At 49.2% G+C, this 24,399-nt stretch overlaps 1 protein-coding gene across 7 annotated transcripts in view; it reads left to right on the top strand.

Moving 5' to 3' along the window:
* MIDEAS (mitotic deacetylase associated SANT domain protein) overlaps positions 1-23,647 on the top strand; it is a 103,971-nt gene extending 80,324 nt beyond the window's left edge. For 4 of the 7 annotated variants that reach the window (XM_081134590.1, XM_081134589.1, XM_081134591.1 and 1 more), the window contains 12 exons: positions 1,035-2,720; positions 3,926-4,225; positions 9,489-9,834; positions 11,968-12,034; positions 12,545-12,687; positions 12,836-12,939; positions 13,243-13,318; positions 14,041-14,129; positions 16,448-16,597; positions 17,768-17,980; positions 19,483-19,679; positions 20,173-23,647. In XM_081134590.1, the coding sequence (XP_080990716.1) occupies positions 1,278-2,720; positions 3,926-4,225; positions 9,489-9,834; positions 11,968-12,034; positions 12,545-12,687; positions 12,836-12,939; positions 13,243-13,318; positions 14,041-14,129; positions 16,448-16,597; positions 17,768-17,980; positions 19,483-19,679; positions 20,173-20,335 (3,291 nt within the window). In that variant the 5' untranslated portion in view covers positions 1,035-1,277 and the 3' untranslated portion in view covers positions 20,336-23,647. The remainder of the gene's footprint in view (positions 1-1,034; positions 2,721-3,925; positions 4,226-9,488; positions 9,835-11,967; positions 12,035-12,544; positions 12,688-12,835; positions 12,940-13,242; positions 13,319-14,040; positions 14,130-16,447; positions 16,598-17,767; positions 17,981-19,482; positions 19,680-20,172) is intronic. The other 3 variants (XM_081134593.1, XM_081134595.1, XM_081134594.1) reach the window with 3 other exon arrangements.
* Positions 23,648-24,399: the final 752 nt, after the last annotated feature.

Genomic DNA, 24,399 nt, shown 5'->3' with positions numbered 1-24,399 from the left:
TCCCTTCCCCTCCCAGCCTACCTGGCTCAGGACCAGAACATTAGCCTGGGGAAGAGGTGGGTCATGTAGCTCCCACCCCTTACCAACTGCTCAGGGAGGAAAATATAACCCTTTCTGAAGAAAGAGTCTTTGAAAATACATGCAAGTAGTAAAAACACACGTAAGTTATACTGGTCTTGATTCTGTTTTATAGCAGGATAAATAGAGCAACCTGTTTTTTGTGGGGTTTTTTAATCAAGTTAGAAAACAAACACAGAAGCACTTAGTCACGCCATGCCATAGAGAAACCATTCAGACCTAAGTTCTAGCAATCTGTACTCCTTCAGTATCATCTCCTTTGCTCGGGATGCCAGGAACTCTTTGGCAGTGGAGGAGGGTGGGTAAGCACTGCTGACCAGCTACCAGGCAGCATCCTGCCTCCAGGCAGACGGGGCTGCAAAACAGGTTTCTGTGCTAGTTTGGAGAAGACTCTGGCAGCCACAGTCCCATCCAGCAGCTCCTCCCAGGGGTGGGGCTAGGACGATACACACCCTTCTGAGGCCTCACCTGCAAGCCTCTGTGCAAAGGACGTCATCCTAGCCCTGGGCCCTGGACTCTGCAAGGACCTGGTGGGCTCCTGACCCTGGGGTGGCACAGTTGGGAATGACCCCTGTTGTCTCCACTTTTTGTGTCTGAGATGTGCTTGGAGCATCAGACGAGGCATTGGCTGAATAAAGCTCCTTCTGGATCTGGTGGGGAGGTTACTGCCTAGACAGATGTGAGAGGACCAGGCTTGGCTGCCTAGTGGACTGAGGCCTGGCTTAAGAGGAAGAAGGAAGCTGGCATGGTCTTTGTCGCTCCTTTGCCCAGCTTGACCGCAGGAGCTCAGGCTGGATCACAGCCCCATGTGCCCCGTTGGCAGACACCTTTGTGCGGTTCACAAATTACACCAAATGGAGCGCAGGGCCTTAGAGGCCCCTCCTTTGCACTAGTGCTGCCCCCTGGGGCATCCTGGGAGACTGTGGCTGACCCTGTTACTGTGCTTTTGTCTGCAGGTTCCAGGACCCTGTGGAGCATCATGAACTGGGAAGAGCAGACAAGATCAAGAGTGTCTCTGTGAAGAAGGAACAACCAGCAGTTCTTTCTCCCTGTACCTGACTGCATCACCCAGTACTTTTTTCTGCTCCTGTTCAGCTCCCACTGACTCTTGGACTGGAGGGGGGACTTCCAACACCTTCCCCCAGGGGATGGGCAACTGGTAAAGTAGGTCTCACTGCCGGGGCCCAGTTGGCCACACCATGAACCTCCAGGCCCAGCCCAAGGGTCAGAACAAGCGGAAGCGTTGCCTCTTTGGGGACCAGGAAGCAGCTCCCAAGGAGCAGCCCCCATCCCTGCAGGCCCCACAACAGCCCCCAGCCCCTCCACAGTCCACCAGAGTGAAGGAGGAGCCTTACTTTGGGCACGAGGGTCCCACAGGGGCTGCCCCTGCCTCCCAGCCTGTGGAGCTCTCCAACAGCCTGGCCCTGCTGAACTCTGTGGTATATGGGTCTGAGCGGACCTCTACTATGTTGTCCCAGCAGGTGGGCCCCGTCAAGTGGCCCAACTCTGTGATGGCCCCCGGGCGGGGCCCTGAGAGGGGAGGGGGTGGGAGTGTCAGTGACAGTGGTTGGCAGCAGCAGCCGGGCCAGCCTCCGCCCCACTCAACATGGAACTGCCTGCCTGTCTACAGTGGACACAAGGGGAGCCCCCATCCTGGCATGGGGGTCTCTGCCTACTATAACCACCCCGAGGCACTGAAGCGGGAGAAAGGAGGGGGGCCGCAGCTGGACCGCTACGGAAACACTGTGCGGCCAATGATGCCACAGAAGGTACAGCAGGAGGTGGGGCGGCCCCAAGCACCCCTGAACTCGTTCCATGTGGCCAAAAAGCCCCCAAACCAAACTCTGCCTCTGCAGCCCTTCCAGCTGGCGTTTGGCCACCAGGTGAACCGGCAGGTCTTCCGGCAGGGCCCACCGCCCCCCAACCCCGTGGCCGCCTACCCACTGCAGAAGCAGCAGCAGCAGCAGCAGCAGCAACAGGCAGCCCTGCCCCAGATGCAGCTCTTTGAGAACTTTTATCCCATGCAGCAGCCACCCTCTCAGCAGCCCCAGGACTTCGGTCTGCAGCCGGCCGGGCCACTGGGGCAGTCCCACCTGGCTCACCACGGCATGGTGCCCTACCCTTTCCCCCCCAATCCTGATATGAACCCAGAACTGCGCAAGGCCCTCCTGCAGGAGTCAGCCTCGCAGCCTGTGCTACCTCAGGCCCAGATCGCCTTCCCCCGCCGCTCCCGACGCCTCTCCAAGGAGGGCGTCCTGCCTTCCGCTGCCCTGGATGGGGCTGGCACCCAGCCTGGGCAGGAGCCTGCCACCAACCTGTTTCTACATCACTGGCCCCCGCAGCAGCCACCACCTGGTCCCCTGGGACAGCCGCATCCTGAAGCTCTGGGATACCCGCTGGAGCTGAGGGAGTCACAGTTGCTGCCTGATGGGGAGAGACTGGCACCCAATGGTCGGGAGCGAGAGGCTCCCGCCATGGGCAGCGAGGAGGGCATGCGGGCAGTGGGCACAGGGGACTGTGGGCAGGTGCTACGGGGTGGGGTGATCCAGAGCACTAGGAGGAGACGCCGGGCGTCCCAGGAGGCCAATTTGCTGACCCTGGCCCAGAAGGCATCGGAGCTAGCCTCACTGCAGAACGCAAAGGTAAGAGTGGCCAGATCTGGCAGAGGGTGGGGTTAGTTGTGTGCGGGGAGAGCAAGTGACTCCAGGTCCACAAGGGCTCTTTTCTCACTTCATTGAAGGAACTGAAAGAAGCCATACATTTCGGAATTCTGAACTCTGAGCATGCAGAGAATCTCCATGCATGCAAAGAGTTCTGAGGGGTTGCGAGCAGGAAGCGCAATATACCATCATGAGTTGGCTACTTCATTTGGGACTTGAAGGACTGGGAGTAGTGGGAGGTGAAATGATTTCCAGATCCAGTATGCTGAAAGACAATAATGTAGTAGTCATTACACAGGTGATTATACTTGTCAAAATGCATCCAACTATAATTAGAAATAGATGCATTTTGTTGTATAAAGTATACTGCAGTAAAGTTGATTTAAAGGAAAAGACAACTGTGGGGAAGAATGAACAGAGTGTGAGCACCTATATTGTACTTAGAGTCTCTTACACGAGATTGAGGTTTTGTCCATTTCTTATTTTAGTTCTGCCAGTATATGTTTTATACATTTTGATGTGAAGGGAAGGGTCCTGAACACAACCCTACTGAACCCTGTCATTAAACCCTAGCAGAGGGATGCTCTCATTTATCCGGTTTTACTGCTAAAGAAACTGAGCCTCAAGTGGGATTTCCCAAGGTCATAAAGCTAGCCTAGAAGCCTAGTGGCTGACTCCAAAGCTAGTACTTTCCCTTTCTTTCACTTGAGGTCTCAACCCCCAATGCCTGTGGGGCCAAGCTGATATGTAGGAGGCTGCAGAATTTGACTTGACTCCTGCCGGTTGCCAAGGGGGAAATAGATACAAAGACCATCCTTAGCTTGCCACAGGTTCCTTGCTTACTTTCCTTTACAGAGATATGTTTTGAATATTTAGATACTTTTTCACATGTCACTCACTGCAGGCTAAGCAAAACATCTATGAGGCACCTGTGGCCTGAAATGGCCATCTGGGAATCTGCTCTAGGCCAGGATGGGGGAACCTGGAAGGAAGGAGGTTATAGAGAACATTTGGGAGTATTGTGGTGGGAGGAAAGGTGGTCAGGGAAAGGCCAGGTGATCAAAGACCATGGGAACCATCATAGGTGTTTGAATCCCTGAATCAAATGGGGCTAGGGGGCCTAGACCAGCAAATCGGGACTTACCTTCTGAATCTCACCTCCATTCCCCCTCCTTTCCCTTCTCCAGGATGCCAGTGGCTCTGAGGAGAAGCGGAAAAGTGTGTTGGCTTCAACTACAAAGTGTGGGGTGGAGTTTTCTGAGCCTGCCTTAGCTGCCAAGCGAGCACGAGAGGACAGCGGGATGGTGCCTCTCATTATCCCAGTGTCTGTGCCTGTGCGGACTGTGGACCCAACTGAGGCAGCCCAAGCTGGAGGTGTTGACGAGGATGGGAAGGGTCCTGAACACAACCCTACTGAACACAAGCCGTCGGTCATTGTTACCCGCAGGCGGTCCACCCGTGTCCCCGGGACTGATGCCTCAGCTCAGGTATGAGAGGCTCCCCATGCAAACACCTCCAGTACCTGAGTGCTCCTGGGGACCTGGTACCCTATGGGGAAAAGACAGTGTGACTGTAGGAGCCATTCAAGCAACCCATGGGGATACCATTTCTATTTTCCAGACCAAACTGTATAAGTGCGCTATGGGAGATGATGAGACGGTTTTATACTTGAAATTGGGACTGTCTAGGAAAATGTACGATGTGCGAATCTCTTTCATTTCAGGTCACCAAATTTTGATTGGGCTTCTAATATGGGTCAGGCCCTGTGCTAGGCACTGGGACGTAGCGATACTTGCTTGTTCTATCGGTACAAACGTGCATGTTGAAATCTTCTGCTAAGATTGAGGTTTTGTCCATTTCTTCTTTTAGTTCTGTTGGTATGTTTTATACATTTTGATGTGATGTTATTAGTTGCATGTTCATTTAGAACTAGATTAGACACTTTATCACTATGAAATGTTTCTTTTTATCTTCAGTAATCTTTTTGCCTTTTAAAGTCTACTTTTCCAAATATTTAGCTTTCTTTTTTAAAAAAATATATGTTTTTATTGATTTTTAGAGGGAGAGGAAGGGAGAGGGAGAGAAATATCAATGAAAGAGAAACATCATAGGCTGCCTCCTGCACGCCTCCTGCTGAGAACTGAGCCCACAACCCAGGCTGTGCCCTGACCAGGGATTGAACCCATGACCTCCTGGTGCACAGGATGACGCTCACCGGGCCAGGCTAGCTCTCTTTTGGTTAGTGTCGGGGGTTGTGTATCTCTTCCATCTTTTTACTTTCCGCCTTTCTGTATCCTTCTACTTAAGGTGTATCTTTCAAGTGTCATATAATTGGTGTTTGTTATTATCTGTTTTAGTAACCTGGATTACAGTTTACATTTAATGTAATTACTGATGTACTCGGTTTTGAATCTACCATCTGTTTGCTTTCTATTTATCCCATCCTGCCTTTTCTGTTTCTTTCACCACCACTCCTTTTTTCCCCTTTGGTGTGATTGGGTCTGTAATTTCATTTCCCTTCATCCTTAACTCATTAGTTATATACTTATTTATCACTCTCTTAGTGATTACCCTAGCAGCCTTTCTTACCTGGATTTCTATGAGAGAATTAAGCCCTATAGTAAGGGATTCGAGTGCCTGTTTTCTCAGTTCTCTGGAGGTGGTACATAGCTAGTACAATTCTAGATGTATAGGAGAGATGTTAACTCATTACATACAGTGAATGCCTTATAATATTAGGGATTTTCTCTGGTTGAGAAGGGCTACTACTAGAGATTGAAATATGTATTCTTGGCTTACTGAAATCTAATGTAAGTTATTATTTTATGTCTTCCTGGACAATGTGAAGTTTTTAAAACACATCTAACTCCATTTCCCCCAATCCCTAACTGGTACAATTACTGGCATGTATTTTTTCTCTATATATATTTTAACACTGACAGGATGTTATAACATTATTGCTTTGTTTTGTTCATTTATTCATTTTAGATTTACTCAGATATTTACTGTTTTTGTTGCTTTTATTTCTTCTCATATCACCAGGCCCCTATCTCAGATCATTTATGTACTGCCTGAAGAACATCCTTAGCATTTCCTGTAGTGTGAGTCTGTTAGCGATGAATTTTATTACTCTTTGATTGTCTGAATATGTTTTATTTCATCTTCATTTTTGAAAGACAACTTTGCTAGGTAGAAAATTCTGTGTTGGTAGTTATTTTCTTTTGGCAAATTTAAAGATATCATTCTAGCCTGGCCAGTGTGGTTCAGTTGGTTGAGCACTGTCCAGTGCAATGAAAGACTGCTGGTTCGATTCCTGGTCAGGGCACATGCCCAGGTTGCTGGCTTGATCCCTGGTTGAGTCGCGGTGCGTGTGGGAGGCAGCCAGTTGATGTTTTCCGCTCACATTGATGTTTCTCTCTCTCTTTCCCTCTCCCTTCTCCTCTTTTTAAAATCAATAAAAACACGTTTTAAAAAAAGATAAAGATATCATTCTATTGTCCTCAGGCTTCCATTGTAGTTACAGTGTTGAGAAATCGCTGTAAGCTATATTGTTGCTCCTTTGAACATAAGGCTTTTAAGATTTTTTTTTTGTCATTCATTTTCAGCAGTTTTGCTGTTATACCTAAATGTGGTTTTCTTGTAATTATCCTGTTTAGAGTTTGTAGTGCTTCTTCGATATTTCTTTTGCCCCATTTTCTCTCTCTTCTTCTACTGGGACTCCAGTTTCACATTTGTTAGAGCTTTTCACCATATCTCCTATTTTGTCTGTCATGCACTTTTCTATATTTTTCTATTTTCTTTTTCTTTTTTTTTTAGTTTGATCTATCTTCCAGTTTACCAATTCTCTTTAGCTAGGTTTAATGTGTTATTAAGCCCATTCATTGAGTTATATTTAGTTTTTCAGTTATCAGATTTACATTTGGTTCATTTTTAGAGTTTCTAGTTCTTTGTTGAAATTCCCAACCAAGTTCATTTCTTATAACTCGATTAATGGGATTCCTATAGGTCTTTATCTATTATTTGTTATTTCTTGTGTTTAAATCACATCTTGCTTTCTTATATATTTGTTTGTTTTTATTGAATGTCAGACATTATATATGAAAAGTTATTGAGGTAATTAAAGACTCTGGATGATGTTTTCCTCTTCCAGAGAGAATTTATCTTTGCATCTGGCAGGTAGCAAAGAGCACCAGCTATCCTGGATTACTTCAATTTAACCAGAGATTAAATTGTGGTAGAGATGAGATGATTTGAAGCTGGGCATTATTCCATGTGAAGACTAGTCTATATCTCATTCACCTCTATTCTGAGGGTATAGCCCTTTGGAGTTCCAGTCCACATCCAGGGAATTTACCAGGCTCTGCTTCCTTGACAAGCCCTAAACTCCATGTTTTATTCTGCTAGCTCCTTGAATTTATTAAAAGCTTCTACTCAATTTCTCAGCTTCTCAGTTGCCTCTTCCAGTCACAGCATCCACTCTAGAGAAAACAACTCCAAATGCTGGTCCACCTCTTTAACTTTCCTTCTTTTCCTGGATCTTGGCTTTTTAAAATTTTTTTGCCAACTTATTTGCTCTCTCTGATACCTTCAGAAATGTGGTTTTTATATAGAGTACAGAGTTTTCATTTATTCTCAGCTGGAAAGCTGGCCTAAATGCCTGTCCTCTGTAACAAGAACAGGGGCCCCAAGATTATGAGCAGCATAGACTCTGCTCTCTAGGGTCTTATTTTCTAGTTGGGAGAAAGTTTGTGGTGGAGGCTGGAAGCCTGGCAAACTTGTCCTGAGGATGGGCAGAAAGTCTGAGCAACTACACAGCTCAACACACTCATTTCAAAGATGAGGAAATAGATTCAGTAAAGGCAAACCTAAGGTCATCCTGCAGAGTAATGGCAGAACTAGCCCTGGAATTTGGAACTCCGGAATCTCTGTCCGTGGGTACTTTCCCTACACCAGAGTTTTGGGGGAGGTTTATTTCCTGTTATTTAGTTATTCAGTTATTTGTCTTTGTAGTACAGACATTTTCAATCTTGCACAGAAGTATAGAGAATGGTATAATGAACCCCAATATTTAGCCATCAGAATATAGTTGACCTTCTTTCATTTGTACCTCCACTTCTCCCTGCCACTGGATTTTTTGGAAGCAAATCCCCAACATCATATTGTTGCAACTGTAAATACTTTGGTTTGTATCTAAAGTACATCATACATAAGGACGTCCCTCCTTTCAAGTATTCAGAGTAGTTTAAATCCATTTCCCTTATTTTAAAATTACAAATCATTGCAGCTGTCTTAGTTCAGGCTGGATTTCTTATCTAGCAAGTTTAGGGGCCTTTGGCTCTGCTGCATTTTTTTTCTGTTCAATCATATTGTTTCTCTAAGGGAAGAAGAATGAGCAGTATCATTGTGTAGGAGTCTGCAGAAGAGCAGAGAAGGCACAGGTGACTAAAGGACATGGCCAAGGCCTCATGGGCAGTCAGGGCCCTCCACTGGAAGGTCTTGTGAGAGTGGGAACCTGGGAAGGGGAAAAGCCTGTTGCTCCCAGGCCCTCCCAGTCAACATGGCCAACTTCACCTGTTGGCAGGCAGACTGTGCACCTAGGGAGATGAGCGGGAGGTGGCTACCCCCATAGGCCTCTTACTTACAGCCCTGCCTTCTATTTTATATGGAGACCCATGAGGCATACCAAACAGGGAGAAGTGTAAGCCAGGAGGGCTAACTTTTGACAGCATGAGTGGGCTAGCCTTTGATAGTAGGACTAATACTGTGAGAACAAAAGTTCTTTGAGGACAGGACTGTCCCGTTCATTTTGTTGGACATGGGTCCCATGCCCAGTTCAGGTCTTGTCACACATTAGGGGCTTCCATCTAATGCAGAACCTAGAGTTTAAGTAGTGATAGCAGCCAGGATTTATTGAGCAGTTACTATGTACCAGGTCTGCTCTCAGTGGTTTCCATGTATTAATTCTCTTAGTCCTCATAGCTGCCCCATTACGTAGGCACTTATACCCATGTTAAAAATGATGATACACAGAGAGTTAAGTTATTTATTTTAAGTGGTAAGTAAAGGATGTAGATCCCATCCAAGCAATCCAGCTCCAGAGCCTGGGCCCTTAACTACTATAGTCCTCTGCCCTATAACATACTTTACAGCAGGAACTACGGGCTGTGGCCCAAATTCAGACGTAAGAATGGTTTTTATATTTTTAAAGGATTATTTTTGAAAATGGGGGTAGGAGGACTGGGGAAGAAAAATATATAACACAGGCCACATGTGGTCCATACAGCCTAAATTTACTGTTTGGCCCTTGACAGAAACAGTTTGCTGGTCACTACTCTAGAGGAGGCAATAAGAAGGGCTTTGGACCTGCCACCTGTCACAGGCTTGCCTTGTTTTTTGTGTTTTTGTTAATTTGTTTTAAATATATTTTTATTGATTTCAGAGAGAGGAAGGGAGAGGGAGAGAGAGATAGAAATATCAGTGATGAGAGTCATTGATTGGCTGCCTCCTGCATGCCCCCTGCTGGGGATAGAGCCTGAAACCTGGGCATGTGCCCTGACAGGAATAGAACCTGGATCTCCTGGATCGTAGGTCAATGCTCAACCTCGGAGCCACACTGGCCGGGCTCAGGCTTGCCTTGATGGGTGTGGTTGGCAGACTAAGTTCCAAAGGTGAGACCAGCAAGCAGTGGTCAAGACTTCAGTTTCCTAGGACATAGGAGGCTGAGCCATCTTTGGTTGTTTCCTTCTCCAGGCTGAAGATATGAATATCAAGTTGGAGGGGGAACCTTCGGTGCGGAAACCAAAGCAGCGGCCTCGGCCTGAGCCCCTGATCATCCCCACCAAGGCGGGCACTTTTATCGCCCCTCCGGTCTACTCCAACATCACCCCATACCAGAGCCACCTGCGCTCTCCTGTCCGCCTGGCAGACCATCCCTCTGAACGGAGCTTTGAGCTGCCCCCCTATACACCACCTCCCATCCTCAGCCCTGTGCGGGAAGGCTCCGGCCTCTATTTCAATGCCATCATGTCAACGAGCAGCATCCCAGCCCCTCCTCCCATCACGCCAAAGAGTGCCCATCGAACCCTGCTCCGGTCTAGTGAGTAACCCTTGCTTTAGCGTCCATGCGGAGAGGGAAGGCAGTGGGCTGGGAGGAGACTCATTTTATGGGGCTGCTTGGGACTGGGCTGGAATGCTGTGAGGAAAGGCTCCACTTTCTCTTTTCTGAGAGAGAGAGGAGGAAGTTGTCTTGGTTCAAGAACATATGAGGGTGGGGGAGGGGTGTCAGCCCTACTGCCTGGATTCAAATCCCAATTGCACCACATTTACTATTACATTTCTTGTGCAAGCCATTGAAACTCCCTGGGCATCTGTTTCTCCAGTGTTTAGATGAGAATATTAGTAGTGTTTGGTTGATGATGTAATTGCCAATAATCAACTGTTTTTAGATCCACAAATAGTTTGCTATGGTCCACCCTCATAGCTACCTCACAGGGTTGTGCTGAGGTTCAGATGCATTCACATATGTACAGCACTTAACGTCATGCCTGATGTGTCATGTTTGTTCTTAATATTACGTGGCAGATCCTTTTTCTTGGGTCATTTTGGCCTGCGTGGGTGGTGAATTGCTGAAAAATGTTGCCCACTCCAAAAAAGGATCCATTTCCTCTGAAAAATGAGATAATACTATCTCTTAGGGTGGAGATAGGATTAAGTGGGAGTAAAGACCGCCAGAGGTAGACCCAGGTGAGGCAGTGCCATCACCAGATTAACCTGTGAGCCTGACCTCACCCATGGCTTAGCTCTCTGGTGCCCCCTGGTGTCTGTGGATGAGAAATGGCTCACCTGGGCTGGCTGGCCTTCTGCCCTCCCACTTCCACTCCATGATTCAAAGTTTCTCTCCCTGCCTGGGTTGTGCAGAAAGAATTCACTGTAGAGACCAGATTGGCAGCAAAGAAAAAGTCTGTCTATGCATGAATATTTATCAAACACTTGGGTGTAAAGCCTTGAATTGGGTCCTATGAGGCCAATAATGTGTGGGGACACCACGGTCTGTTCTAAGGAGTATACGGGATCATTAGGGAGTTGACATGGAGGTCTGGGAGACAGAAAAGCAGAGGTTCCCTGCAGTGTGAGATCAGCAGTCAGTGAGTGATTCAGACACAGCTCTGATACCTGCAGAGGCTGCTAGCCTGGGGTAGGGAGGGAAGCATTCAGGAGAGGGTGGGGCTAGAACTGAGCTTAACTGTGAAGGGGGCAGGAAGGACACACTCAGCGGAGGAAATGAGTGGGGCAAAGGCCTGGACGTAAGACTATGCAGGGAAAGTGATGATGGGCCATGGGTAACCAGTCTGCTAGGATCCAAGGTTCAGGCAAGAGTGTGGTGGGAGGTAGAGATGAGGAGTGTGGTTTTTTGTTGTTGTTTGGTTGTTGTGTTTTGTTAATCTCACCTGAGGATATTTTTTCCACTGATTTTTTTTAGAGAGAGTGGAAAGGAGGGATAGACTGGGGGTGGAGGGTGGGAGGTGGTAGTGGAGAGAGAAACATGGATGTGAGAGAGAGACATCAACTGGTTGCCTGCTGCGTGCACCCTGACTGGGGTGGGGATCAAACCTGCAACCCAGGTACGTCCCCTTGACTGGGAATTGAACCAAGACCCTGAGCTGCACTGACCTGGGCGGGAGTGCAAGTTTTTATTTATCTCACACTGCAGAGAGGAGTTAGCAAAGATTTTATTTTTGTAGCAAGGGAGTGTCTTGATCATGTGAGGCATTAAGAAGATTAGCTCAGGAGAAATTGAGGCAGAGAACTCAACAAAGAAGTGAGAAGACAATTATGAAACACTGATCTCCTTCACCACCTCTCTAGTGCTGAAACTTTCAGCCTCTACTAGTACAACCACAGTTTAATGTTGGAGTTAACCTGTAGTGTGGGAACTCCTGGGTCTGGGCTTTGTGCTTGATTTCATTCAATCTTCACATTAACCTTAGGAGGTAGGTAGTAGGAGCCCCTTCTAGTCGGCGTGAAAAGTGGACACCCACATATTTGATAAAATCACAGTTAATCATCACTATTGCAGGATGGGAGCCAAGACTCAGGGTTTACAAATGTGAACCTCTGTGAGTTACCACTGTGGTAATCGTCCATGTAGAGCAGCCATCTGGGGTTGGAGAGGGAAGGCTTTGCTGAAGGGAGGAGGGTGCCATTGACCAACCTGCCTTTTGTCCCATAGATAGTGCTGAAGTCACCCCGCCTGTCCTCTCTGTGATGGGGGAAGCCACCCCAGTGAGCATTGAGCCGTAAGTGTAGCCCTGCCTCTGGCCTGTGGTGTGAGGGTGGCCAAGTGGGGTCCAGGGCTTTCAGGAAGGCCCCGCAAGCAGAGGAGGGCTCTACGGGGCCTGCAGAGGGCTGAGCAGGCCTCACTGGGCTTCTGCAGTCCAGTCGGCCCTGGGCTTTACTTTCCCCACCCTGCTTCTGTGTGGAAGTCCCAGGGAAAGGAAGAGGGACCAGCTTGGTTTGCATTTGCCTCTGAGAATTAGAAGGGTGGTCCGAGAGACTCCTTCCCTGTGCATAAACCTGGAGCTCCTTCTTCCCTTTCCTACATCTGGGCCTTGCCTTTCTGGCAGTGCTTAGTGCCACCTGTCAGGCACCTCCTCGCAGAAGCCAGATTCCCTTATACCCAGCTGAGGCCTTGCCATGTTCAGCCTCTGCTGTCTGCCCTCTGCATCTTCTCCCATCCCCAGGGAGAAAGTCAGATTCTCCATCCCCACCAGGTAAGGCCTCACTCTCTGCCCTTTCCACCCCTGCAGACGGATCAACGTAGGCTCCCGGTTCCAAGCTGAAATCCCGTCATTGAGGGACCGTGCCCTGGCAGCTGCAGACCCCCACAAGGCCGACTTGGTGTGGCAGCCATGGGAGAACTTAGAGAGCAGCCGGGAGAAGCAGAGGCAAGGTGAGAGGGGATGGGATCCAGCAAGCTAAGAGGGGTTTTGGATAGGTGGGTGGGCTAGTCCTAGCCTCACCCAGCGCAGCCCAGCCCTGAAAGTGATTTCCTCTCCTCCCTCCCCATGCTCTCTCCCTCCCTCGCTCCCACAATGCAGTGGAAGACCTGCTCACAGCTGCCTGTTCCAGCATTTTCCCTGGAGCTGGCACCAACCAGGAGCTGGCCCTGCACTGTCTGCATGAATCCAGGGGAGACATCCTGGTGAGACACTGTCCCCAGTGGAGGGAGGGACCCTCAGGGAGGCTGGCAGGCTGATTTGAGACAGGCTGGAGGGTCCAGTCAAGTTGGGGGTTGGAGGGGCTCAGCCCAAGGGAACCAGACTTTGCAGCACAGGGTTGTGCTGTCCACCCCATTCCCTGATTCCAGGTCACTGGGTCCCCACCCTCGGACAGAGCTGCACTGAGGGCCTTGTCTCTCCATCTGTGGCTGCCTGAGGAGGCCCTCTAAATTTTGCCCACTGAAACCCCTGCCAGGGCCCTGAACTTTTCTTCACTTTCCTTTCAGGAAACGCTGAATAAGCTGCTACTAAAGAAGCCCCTGAGGCCCCACAACCACCCGCTGGCAACTTATCACTACACAGGTGGGCCTGGCTGGGGGGTGGGTATAGGGCCTGGAGCCTCAAGGGGTCTCCCATCAGTGGGGCCCAGTTAGTGCTGAGTCACAGCCCTGGGTGGGGAGGTGGGGGTGGATAAGCTAAGAGCCAGAGTGAAGGCACTGACACCAAAGCTGGCGTAGCTCTCAAGGGGCTTACTGTGCCCTGGAGAGGAAGTGAGAAGGACACTGGTAGGTGGGAGCCCATCCAGGCAGAGAAACCCAGGACAGTACAAGGGACAGGATCCCAAGGAGTGCCGTCCAAACTGGCATCAGGTACCTGGGACTTAGACAACCCCTGGAGTGCCATGTCCCATTCTGGGCCCTATGCTTTAAGAGGGACATTCTGGGCCCTGTGCTTTAAGAGGGACATTGCCCAACTGGGCACAATCATAGCAGCCACTGTTATTGATCCCTGCTGAGTGGTCCATGTCGTCTGTGCCAGGCAGAGCACCAAGCATTTCACATGCATGATCTCACTTCGCCTGCACGACTGACTGCAAAGGTGGCTTCTGTTATTAGTTCCCATTTCACAAGTGAGGAGCGTGAGGTTCAGAGGCTAAGTGACAGGGCTAGTAAGTGCAGAAGCAGGTTGTGGAGCCAGCTCTGACCATGGATGGATGACCTCACACTTGTCTGCTGGTCAGAACTGCCCCCGCAATGCTCACAGTCCCTCCCACCTCACTACCCGGCTCCCTGTTTGCCCCACAGGCTCCGACCAGTGGAAGATGTCTGAGAGGAAGCTGTTCAACAAGGGCATTGCCATCTACAAGAAGGATTTCTTCCTGGTGCAGAAGCTGGTGAGCTGGGGCTCTGTTTCAGGGGCATTTGAGGGCAAGAGCTGCCTGCAGGATTTGGGGCTCCCTCTGCCATGGGGGCCTGCAGTCGCATACCAAGCTCTCTTAAAAAGCACTTAGTTCAGTGCACTAAGTAGCCTCAGAGACAATTTTCTAAACAAAACAAGAAGAGGAAAAGATCAGGACTTTCCCCCCTTGATTCTAAGCCACCTCCCCTCACCTTAGGGTAGTGTGGCCACACCCTGGGGTCTTAATCCAGAGGGAGGCCTGAGTGGACATCAGGCTCAGTGGCACCAAACTTAAAATAGTGACTTGCCTGGGGGAGAGCAAGAAGAGGGGGAGGGCTGAGCGGAGGTGAGTGAGCCGTCCCCCAGGGGGCTGGAGTACTTTGAAGGCCACAATTAGTTTGTGGGAGGAGAGGTCACCCTAAGATAAGGGAAACTGAGAGCCAACAAGTGACTGTGTAACTGACCTGGGTGGGGGCCTCTGCCCACTTGTCACACCCAGGGCTTCTTTCCAGTAACTCAACTGACCAGGTAGAGGAGGCCCGAGCCTAGTTGTCCTAGATTTATCTTGTCCTCTCCCTATGTTCTTCTAGGGGACTCAAGTGCTTTGCTAATCTGAGGCCTTGCATCTTCCCACCAGCTCTGTCTGGCAAAATCCAGGCTGTGGGAGAGTGAGTGCGCTCTCCTCCTGGGATGGTAGATTGTGCCAAGGATGGCTCTGGTGACTAGACAAAGGGCTGATGAATTCTCCTACAAGGGCCCTGTTGTGAGGACAGACATTTGCTGGGCTCCTGATGGGGCAGTATTTCCAGGAAGCGCATGCCCGTGAAATTCACTGAAGCGCCCCTAATGCCTTAATGAAAAGAACAGACCATTAGTCAGTCAAACAGATGATCAGAGCGAATTGACAGTAAAAGTGCAAATGGGATCTAATTATTAAATTTGTGATTTGGCCATTCCTTTGAGATAGAGCATGTCTGTTTGTCCTCAGGCCCAGAGGACCCTCACTGACCCCTTGGGCTCTGTGGACAGGACCTCAGCGCTGCCAGCAGTTGGCTGAGCAGTCTGGGAGTCTGCGGGAGTGGGGAGAGTCAGAGAAAACAGCCTCTGACAGTGTCTTCTGTGTGGGGGAAAGTAGTCCAGAAACTAAATCCAGTGGCCAAATACATTTGTGAAATAGGATTTCAGAGCTTGGGAGGCCCTTGGAGATCATCTAGTCTTACCCCACTCACTATTTACACATGAAGATACTTGTCTAAGGCCACCCAGCTATTTAGTGGCAGAGTTAGGAAGAAGGCTTCCTGCTTCGGGCTTCCTGCTTCCTCTTCAGGTTTCCAGGGCTTTCTTATTATTAGTCTCCTTTGATAATTTGACATTTCTCTATCCTCACTTGTCAGTCACTGCCCCCTGGAGAGGAATGAAATGTTGTCCACATTGATGAAGGGAGTCTATGTTACAAGGTCTATCCTGGCTTTGAATGTGGAGGGTGCCCAGACTCTTCTCTTTTTTTTAAAAAAAAGAATCTTTTCTTTTTATTTTTTTTATTGATCTTAGAGAGAGGGAGGGAGAGAGAGGAAGGGAGAGAGAAACATTGATGTGAGAGTGATACATCGATTGCGTGCCTCCCACACTCAACCCGACTGGGGATCAAACCTGCAACCTGGGTGTGGGCCCTGACTGGGAATCAGACCCGCCACTTTTTGGTGTACAGGATGACGCTCCAACCAACTGAGCTACACCTGCCAGGGCCAGACTTTTTTCCCTTTAACTTTTTATTTTGAAAAATTTCAAAATTACAGAAAAATTGAAAGAATAGTATAATGAACACCCATATACCCCTCACTTAGATTTACCCGTTGTTAACATTTGCCACATTTGCTTTCTGTCTGTATATAAACTTAAACATGCACCTCTTCTCTGTCTCTGTTTTAATTAATAATTAAAAGTAAGTTACAGACACCATGACACTTGACCCAAATATTTCCTAAAAACAAGGATATTCCCCTATAAAACCACAGAAGCATTATCGTCAAAGAAACTTAAACTGATAAATAATACTATCATGTAATCCATATTCAAATCCCCTCACTGGCTGCATATTCACCTTTTTAGGTTTTTAAAAAAGTAGTGCTGAAGCTTTGGTTAATTGAATGGGTCAGTGGTCTGTACAGAGCAGGTGTTAGAGAAATGCTTATATTTTGGGGGTTAATTGAGTTTAGTGTTTGCTAAGCTTAAGGGGAGACATGAGAAAGGCTAGAGTATCCCCAGGCAGGTGAGCTGAACTAGACTCTGACCTCAGTTTTGGCTTCAAACCAGATCCAGACCAAGACCGTGGCCCAGTGTGTGGAGTTCTACTACACCTACAAGAAGCAGGTGAAAATTGGCCGCAATGGGACGCTCACCTTTGGGGATGTGGATACAAGTGACGATAAGTCGGCCCAGGAAGAGGTTGAAGTGGATATTAAGGTGATTCCCTTCCCATCCTCAGCTGCTGAGAGCCTGGGCTGGGCTGGGTCCAGGGCTGAGCTGGGAGCCTGAGGCGCCCGGAGAGGAAGGCAGTGTCCCTGACCGCCCCAAGTTGATCTCCTGGGCACTGTCCAGGGACCTTAGGGTTCCCCTCTCTGTTGGCCAGTATCATAGTAATAATCCTTGTGTTGATGCAGAACTTGGGGGAAATTTCCCACACTATTTGCACCAGCATCAATTTATTGTCCCTTGGTAGCAGACCTCTAACAGTTTCCCAAACTTTAGCCATTCTTGTGTCACCTTTATGAGTTCTGTTATTTCTGCATCCTGCCATGTTTTGCCATTACTATTTTTGTCATTTCCACATACCGCTTGTGCTATTACTCAATATTTTTTAAATTAACTCATGTTTTACTCTAAAGGGAAGCTTTATATCACAATCATAAATAGAAAACCAGTATTGCTCGCAGTAGAAGGTACTCGTAAAAATAAATATAGTGTATGAAAGTCAAACAATGTTATTAAATTCTAGCTAGATACTATTACCTGCCAAGGCTCTGAAACTGGGCTCTGACCTCTCTTTAAGTCTAGAGAAGTATAAAAGACACATTAACATCAGTTCGAGACTTTGTCCTTAACAAAATCAGGATTGAAAGAGAATTGAAAAGAGAATGTTATTTAATTCTGTTTTCGTATATCCACCTAAAGTCATCCTGAGGTTACAAGTCCACACTTGGTGACATGCTGTTCTAAGACAGGGAGTGGTTTGGTCCCCATTCTGCAGACGGGAAGGGGATGGAGATACAGAAAGTGTTACAAGATAGTTTAGAATGGAGCTCAAGCTGCTGCCTGGCTCCACTAGACCACCTTGCCCAAGGACATGTCTCTTGAACCCATCCAGGAATACAGGTGGCCTGTGGGGGGGAACTGGCATGCTTCCTCCCTGCCCTGGCTCTATTTCAAGTGCTCAGTCTCATCCTGAAGGTTCCCAGAGCTCAAGGCTCAGTCTTCTTTGCCAGGCAGACGAGGTGAGGGAGGGTGTAGAGTCACAGCACAGAGGCCAGGCCAGGACTAGCAGGGACAAGTGAGCCCCCGGCTGGGTCAGAATCCCTGCACTATGGCAGCATGACTGAGCTCTAGGCTCACTGCCCTTGTTCTTGCCCCCCATAGACTTCCCAGAAGTTCCCCAGGGTTCCTGCTCCCAGAAGAGAGTCCCCAAGTGAAGAGAGGCTGGAGCCCAAGAGGGAAGTAAAGGAGACCAGGAAGGAGGGGGAGGAGGAGGTGCCAGAGATCCAGGACAAGGGGGAGCAGGAAGAGGGGCGAGAGCGAAGCCGGCGGGCAGCGGCTGTCAAAGCCACACAGACACTACAGGCCAATGAGTCGGTAAGTGTGACCTCCCCTGGGAGCCCAGGGCCAGGAGAAGGGCTGGAGCTGGGCCTAAGTTGAGTGGGAGGGAGGGCAGAGCACAAACATGACTGTGAGGATGATCATCATAGCAGGAAATGTACGCAGTGCCTTATGCTATTAACTCATTTAACCCTACGTGGTAGGTTCTGCCATTATCCCCACTTCACACATGAGGAAATCGAGGCCCAACATCAGACAGCTAGTAGGCAGCCTGACTCCAGAGTCCGCTGTTAAATTTTACACTCTACTGCTTTTGTTTCTGAGACTCAGGGAGCGAGGTTTTATGAAAATCAGAAGGTATGTGGGACACTGGGGAAGCATTCATGAATTGTAGCTCAGGCAGGGCTCCCCTAAGAGAGCTGTGTCCCTGACAATGTCTGAAAGTGAGCTGATATCATAGGAGTAACAATAATAGCCCCTCACCATGTTCTCTGCAAAGTGCTCTCCTGTCCATGATCTCATTAATTCCTCACAATAACCCCATAAATTGTTAACCCCTACTTTGCAGATGGAGGAAACTGGGTTCAGAGGTACTAAGTGACTTGCCTGAGGTTCCATCCCAGATTCTCTTAGTGTAGCACTTTTTCTACCCCATCACAGGCCAAGAAACAGTACATACCAGCCAGAGCTGTTCCTTGTCAGGGAGGGGTCCCCCAAGAGAGGGTAGGGATGGGAAGGGTCTGTTGGGGGGAACTACTATGAGAGTCTTTTATTTTAGTGTTGCACACTTATGCTTGCAGGCAACCCCCCCCCCCCCCAGCTGCAGACACATAGCTGCTTGCTTCCCTTTGAGCCTTGGCTATGCTCCTCTAAGAGCTGTGTTCTGTATACAGGCTTGATAGAGTTCTGTCAACACTTTTCTGTAGGATCGACATAATGTACATACATATGACTTCTAATGGCCGTCTGGGGCTCCCCTAACCCCTGAGTACATGCCCCTGAGCAGCACTTTTCCAGGCCAGCACAAGGTGTCCTCTGCTCTCTGGGATATGCCTGGCATTTCCCGTGGTGGCTCACATTGTCATGAACTAGATGCCTGCACATCTGTCCCTTCCTCTAGACTGCAGGCTCTCTGGGGGCAGGGGCTCCTATCTGTCACCTCTGTATCCCCAGCACCTGTGCAACACACGTTTATGGAATAAAGTCATAAATGGACTAAATGACTGAAAACATGAACACTTGTATCATTCATTGAAACACCAAGTCTTGTCAGATACACTGAGAAGTCCTAAGGCAGCTAGGGCTGTCCCACAGAATTTCTGTACCAGCAACTTGGTAAAGATAGAATTGGCCAAAGATGGAATGGGTTGCTGAAAAGGCAGTGAGTGCCTTGTCACTGGAAGGATTCAGGAGAATGCTAGGGGACCATTTGGCAGGAGTATATGACCTTTAGGAGTCCTCTGTTCTCCCAAAATTCCAGAATTCAGGATCCCGTCTTCCCCAAATCTCTCAACGTCTCCTTGTTTGATTCTCTCCAGGCCAATGACATCCTCATTCTCCGAAGTCATGAGTCCAACGCCCCTGGGTCCGCTGGTGGCCAGGCCTCAGAGAAGCCAAGGGAGGGGCCAGGAAAGCCACGAAGGGCACTGCCTTTTGCGGAGAAGAAGAAAAAACCAGAGCCATTTAACAAGACCCAGAATCAGGAGAACACTTTCCCTTGTAAAAAGTGTGGCAGGTAAGAGGTGTCTCCAGGGGGACCTAGCAGGGTGGCGGGGTTGGCACCGGGCAGAGGTTGGTGGAGGAGGAAGAGGTCGGCTGAGCTTTTGCCTTGTCTTCTGATTGGCTCAGAGGGTTGACAGGGCAGTCATGTCACTGGGCAGCTTCTGGAAGAGGGATGGTGACACTGAATGAGGAGCTCATCTCTCCCCTTGTTGGAGGGTGGGGGTAGGCCGGGTGGCACCGGCCAAGTCAGGAAGGGTCTGGGACCCCCCACCCCCCAACACATGCACACATGCACATGCACACACACACACACTAGCCTGGTGACCCCCCAAAAGACACACACACACACCAGCCTGGTGGCCCCCCAAAACACACACACACACCAGCCTGGTGGCCCCCCCAAAACACACACACACACACACACACACACACACACACACACCAGCCTGGTGGCCCAGAGGGGTGGGGACAGGCCTCTCACTGGAGCCCCCCTCGCCCGGCCGCAGGGTGTTCTACAAGGTGAAGAGCCGCAGCGCCCACATGAAGAGCCACGCGGAGCAGGAGAAGAAGGCGGCCGCGCTGCGGCAGCGGGAGAGAGAGGCCGCGGCCGCCGCCGCCACCTCGGCCGCCTCCCCGCGGCCCACGGAGGGCGCGGGCGAGAGGGGCTGACGCGCCGGCGCGGCGGGGACCCCAGGACCCGCCCCTCCTCCGGGCGCCGGCTCGCCCCGCACCTGCCCTGCCGAAGCCCGCAGCGCGCCGGACTTACAGAGGGGGAGAGGAGAGATCCCGTGGACTTTAATCTGAAAAACAAGACAAAACAAACGGCTCTGTTATTTATAAAGGCCCAGGAGCAGTGTTAAGGGCTGCAGGATCCAGTTCTCTGTGCATTTGGTCTGTCGGAAGTTGTCCTCCCGCTTTCCTGGAACTGTGAGAGTCCCTCTGGCAGGGCTCCAGCTGCCGCCGCCTCACGGGGACCCCTGCTGCTGCGCAGTCTCTTCCCTTCCTCTGTCCCCCCTGCGCCCCTTGGGCACCGCGGAGAGCCAAGCACAAGCGCACCCTGTTGTAGCATTATCACTCCTCTCCAGAGGACCTCAAATGCCCTGTCCTAAGCCTTGGAAAAAGGGAGTATGGTCGCCGGCTCAGGGGGAGCTCAGCCTGGCACCTGTGCTGACCCCTGCACGACTTTGTCCAGGCCTAAGTGGCTCCAGTGATCCTGTCCTCAGAGAGGCCTCTTCCTCCCTGGGAGTGAAGCTACCAGAATGCCTGGAGGCAGAGAGACTGAGGACAAGTACCCATCCCTTTGCTACTTGCAAGCAGCCTGCTGGGGCTGGAAAGTTTTCTCATATGTTTGGGGGAAGGCCAATGTTCCTGTCGAAGCTCTCAGCCTGCTGGAGGAAAGGGGACTGTGAAGATTGGAAGCTGCAGGGCTAGGCCTGAGGGAACTTTTGATAAGCCTTGGCTCTTCTGCTTCCCACCTTTTTGCCAAATACCTTTGGGCCCTAGAGACTGCTAAGGGAGCTTAGCCTAAGCCCTGCCTGCCCCTCCTTGGTGCAAGTTTCCTGCCTGCCTCTTGTCTTGCCCTTGGCAGCTGCCACCTAACCCCACCCCACCTGATCTAGTGCTGATATCCACAGCCCAGCCCCCAGTCCTGCATGCTGGAGATTTCTGGATCCTTCCCTGGGAGGGGGAGGTCTCCTAACCAGATTGGACAGGAGCCTTCATTCCTTGACTTGTGTCATTTGGGAGCTATTTATTTATTCTTAATATTTAATTTTTAACATCCTCTCAGGGACCAGGGGCCTCATGCTTTCCAGAGGCCCAAGTGCATTTATCCCAAAACAAGGCACCTTCTTGGCATCCGCCCCCCCCCCCCTCCATTCCCAAGACCAAGGTCCCTCACCTCATTGCTCTGGAAGCTCTTGCCAATAGGAATGATAGTAGCTGCTGAAAGAGGGTGAAAAGGTGGGAGGTATCACACAGAGGCTAGCAGGAGCAAGGGAGATCAAAGACAGTTCTTGTTGCTACCTCTTCTCGGGCTATACTTTCAAATTGCCTGAGGGGATTGGCTGGAAGCCAGAATATTGGTTTGCTTCTGGCTTGAAGAAGCCATATTTGGCAAGGAGTCACTAGTGAAAGGGCTAGAAGGTTCTGGAGGCCCCTTCGCTTGCCATTCCCACAGGAGGGCTGAGTTATTTTTCTGATCTTGTTACTCAACTTGTATAAAAGAAGTTCTAAGTGAATGCAAATATACGGCATGTCAACATGTTAGGAAGGAGTTAAAAAGCATTCTGCTACTCATGTTGGTAGCTGGGAGTGGGGAGAGTTTCGTTTCTAAACTATGCATTATCAGGTATTTTTCAGCATTTATACATTAATATGCTTCTACAAGACCCCAGCTATGGGAACAACAAAATTCTCCCCCCAGACTCCTGAACACCTAGATTTCCAGCTTCCCAGTTAATTTCCTCCATAAGCTTCTACAAGCTCAGTAACCCAAGATTGCAAAAATCTGGTATACCCTCCAGAAACAGGAGGGTAGCAAATTTAGGCTTTCTTCTAAATCACTTGCGTAACATGAGTGCCTTCGCAGCTTTGCCCCAAAGTGCTACTTGTTTCCCAAGGTTTCTTCTATTTAAATTGTATTTAGTTTCAGGCCCCTCTATGGACATGTAACAGAAACCTCCTTTGTCTAGAGTGATGCTCCTTTCCTAAACTCATGGAGACCAGACCAGGTGAATGTAGGTGGAGAAAATCAAGGTGGTACCTCTCTATTAATCCCACTAGATGTGGTGTTTTAGAAAGAGGGGTTCATGCTCCAGGATAGACGTATATCTAGAATGCAGTGTGAAAGTTAAAACGTTTAGAGCGCAGATACAGTTGTGGCACGTGACCTGCCAGTTATGTAGGTGCCACCATAGAAGTCGGCGTAGGTATATCTTTTATGGTGCTTTCTCCCTGTGAACACATCGGGCTCATCTTTTGTTGTTTTTTTCTTCTATTCAAAGCTCTTCGCTTTAAGAAGTTAAATGACAAACACCTCCAGCTTTATAATGCCCTCTCACACCATCTCACACAGCCATCTCCCGGCCTCCCTCTGCACTCAGCAAGGGCATGAAACTAACCTAGTGCCTGTATTCCAGACCATTTCTGAGGTCTCGTACCCACCCAAGGAGGCAGCGCTTCAGAACTGTCCTCCATGCCTTCAGCAGCCCCCTCTCGCGGCTAAGGTACACACCCGTCCCTCTGCCACCCCACCTCCACCCCTGGCACAGAGGTCGTGTGCTGCTTATGTCTAAAGGGATCCCCTATATTTAACTGCCTCAGTGACCTAACCTCTTTCTTCTCGTGTGCCAGAGGTTAAGATGAAGGAGGAGTACAACACATACTCAAGCCCCAACCGTTTAAAGGTTTTCACTGGGGCTCACTTTTCTTGGATGGTATTTATTACCAGACTGGCAAGCCTAACTCCTTAGGTTTACAGGAAGTATGCATATTTTTATAAAACAATTGTATGTCCTCCACATATTTCTCTGTGTTACTATTGGCCTCTAATAATTTGCAGCTGTTTCACCTTTTCCTCATTTGTCTCTCAGTTGAAGGCCTTGTTGGAGGGAACAGCACAGGAACAGCCTTGACAGTCTGTAATTATTGTATAAATATTTTAATAGCATATAAATAAGTATATTCCTTTTATTTTGAAAAAATGATCAGACACTGCCTTTTGTGTGTTTGCTGCCTGTGGCACCCTTTTTTAAAAAGACTGTTACATATTAAAATAGTGTATATATATATAAATATTACCTCTTTTGCTGTACAGTTGTGATAGATCAGACTGAAGATTTTATTTTTTGTGTGCTTTTTATAAAAAAAATTAATACACTAAAGAAAATCTTGCTGATGTGATTGTAATGTACCTATGTAACTTATTTACTTTTGAATGTTCTTCTGTATCTTTAAACCTTTTATTAAATAAGGTTGTAAAAATTCAGAGTTGAATGCTGTGTTCTTTAGGGGATTGACGTAAGTAGGCCTTGTTTTGCTTGCAGGGGATTACTGGACATTTTTGAACCATAAGGATTCTGTTTTATCAGCCCATTGTCAATGATGCCAGGACAGGAGAAATTAACACACTAGCGTTTGCCTGGCTACAAAGATTACTGAATACAGGTAGTTTTACAAAATTTTAGAGATCTCAATTCACTGTCTCACGCAAAAACATGTAAATGACACACTTGCAACATTTTAGTTTCACCGGGATGAAATACGGAGGGTGGAGAATGCGATCAGGTGGCATGAGAAAGCCATGTGGCTGAAGAGGGTGTTTTCGCGTTGAGCCCGCCACGAGACTGGACACGCCTGTCATGACGGACGCATTTTCAACAGTATCATCTTAAATACCCTTTATTATAATCTTAAACACCGTGCTTTGTAAAACAACAGCACATCTGAAAAATACGGGAAAAGAAATGCGCCGTCAGAGAGGCCTGTGCTCCCAGCCCCGGCTGTCACCATGGCAACCGCTGGAACTCCGGGCCGCCGGAGCCGGCGGGTCTCGCGTCGCCTGGGCTACCGTTGCCATGACTACATTGGCGCTGAGTGGGCCTCGGGGGCGGGGCGCGCGGACGCCGCTCGCTAGACCGGCCCCTCCCTTCACTGCGGCAGTAACTCCGCCGGCGGCTGCGGGAGGACCACCGGCAGCCGCGGTCAGCCGGCCCGTCGCAACCCGCCCGCCC

Source organism: Miniopterus schreibersii, assembly GCF_964146895.1.
Source record: "Miniopterus schreibersii genome assembly, chromosome: 1".
In the NCBI taxonomy this organism is placed as follows: domain Eukaryota; kingdom Metazoa; phylum Chordata; class Mammalia; order Chiroptera; family Miniopteridae; genus Miniopterus; species Miniopterus schreibersii.
This window is presented reverse-complemented; position numbering and strand designations above follow the sequence as displayed.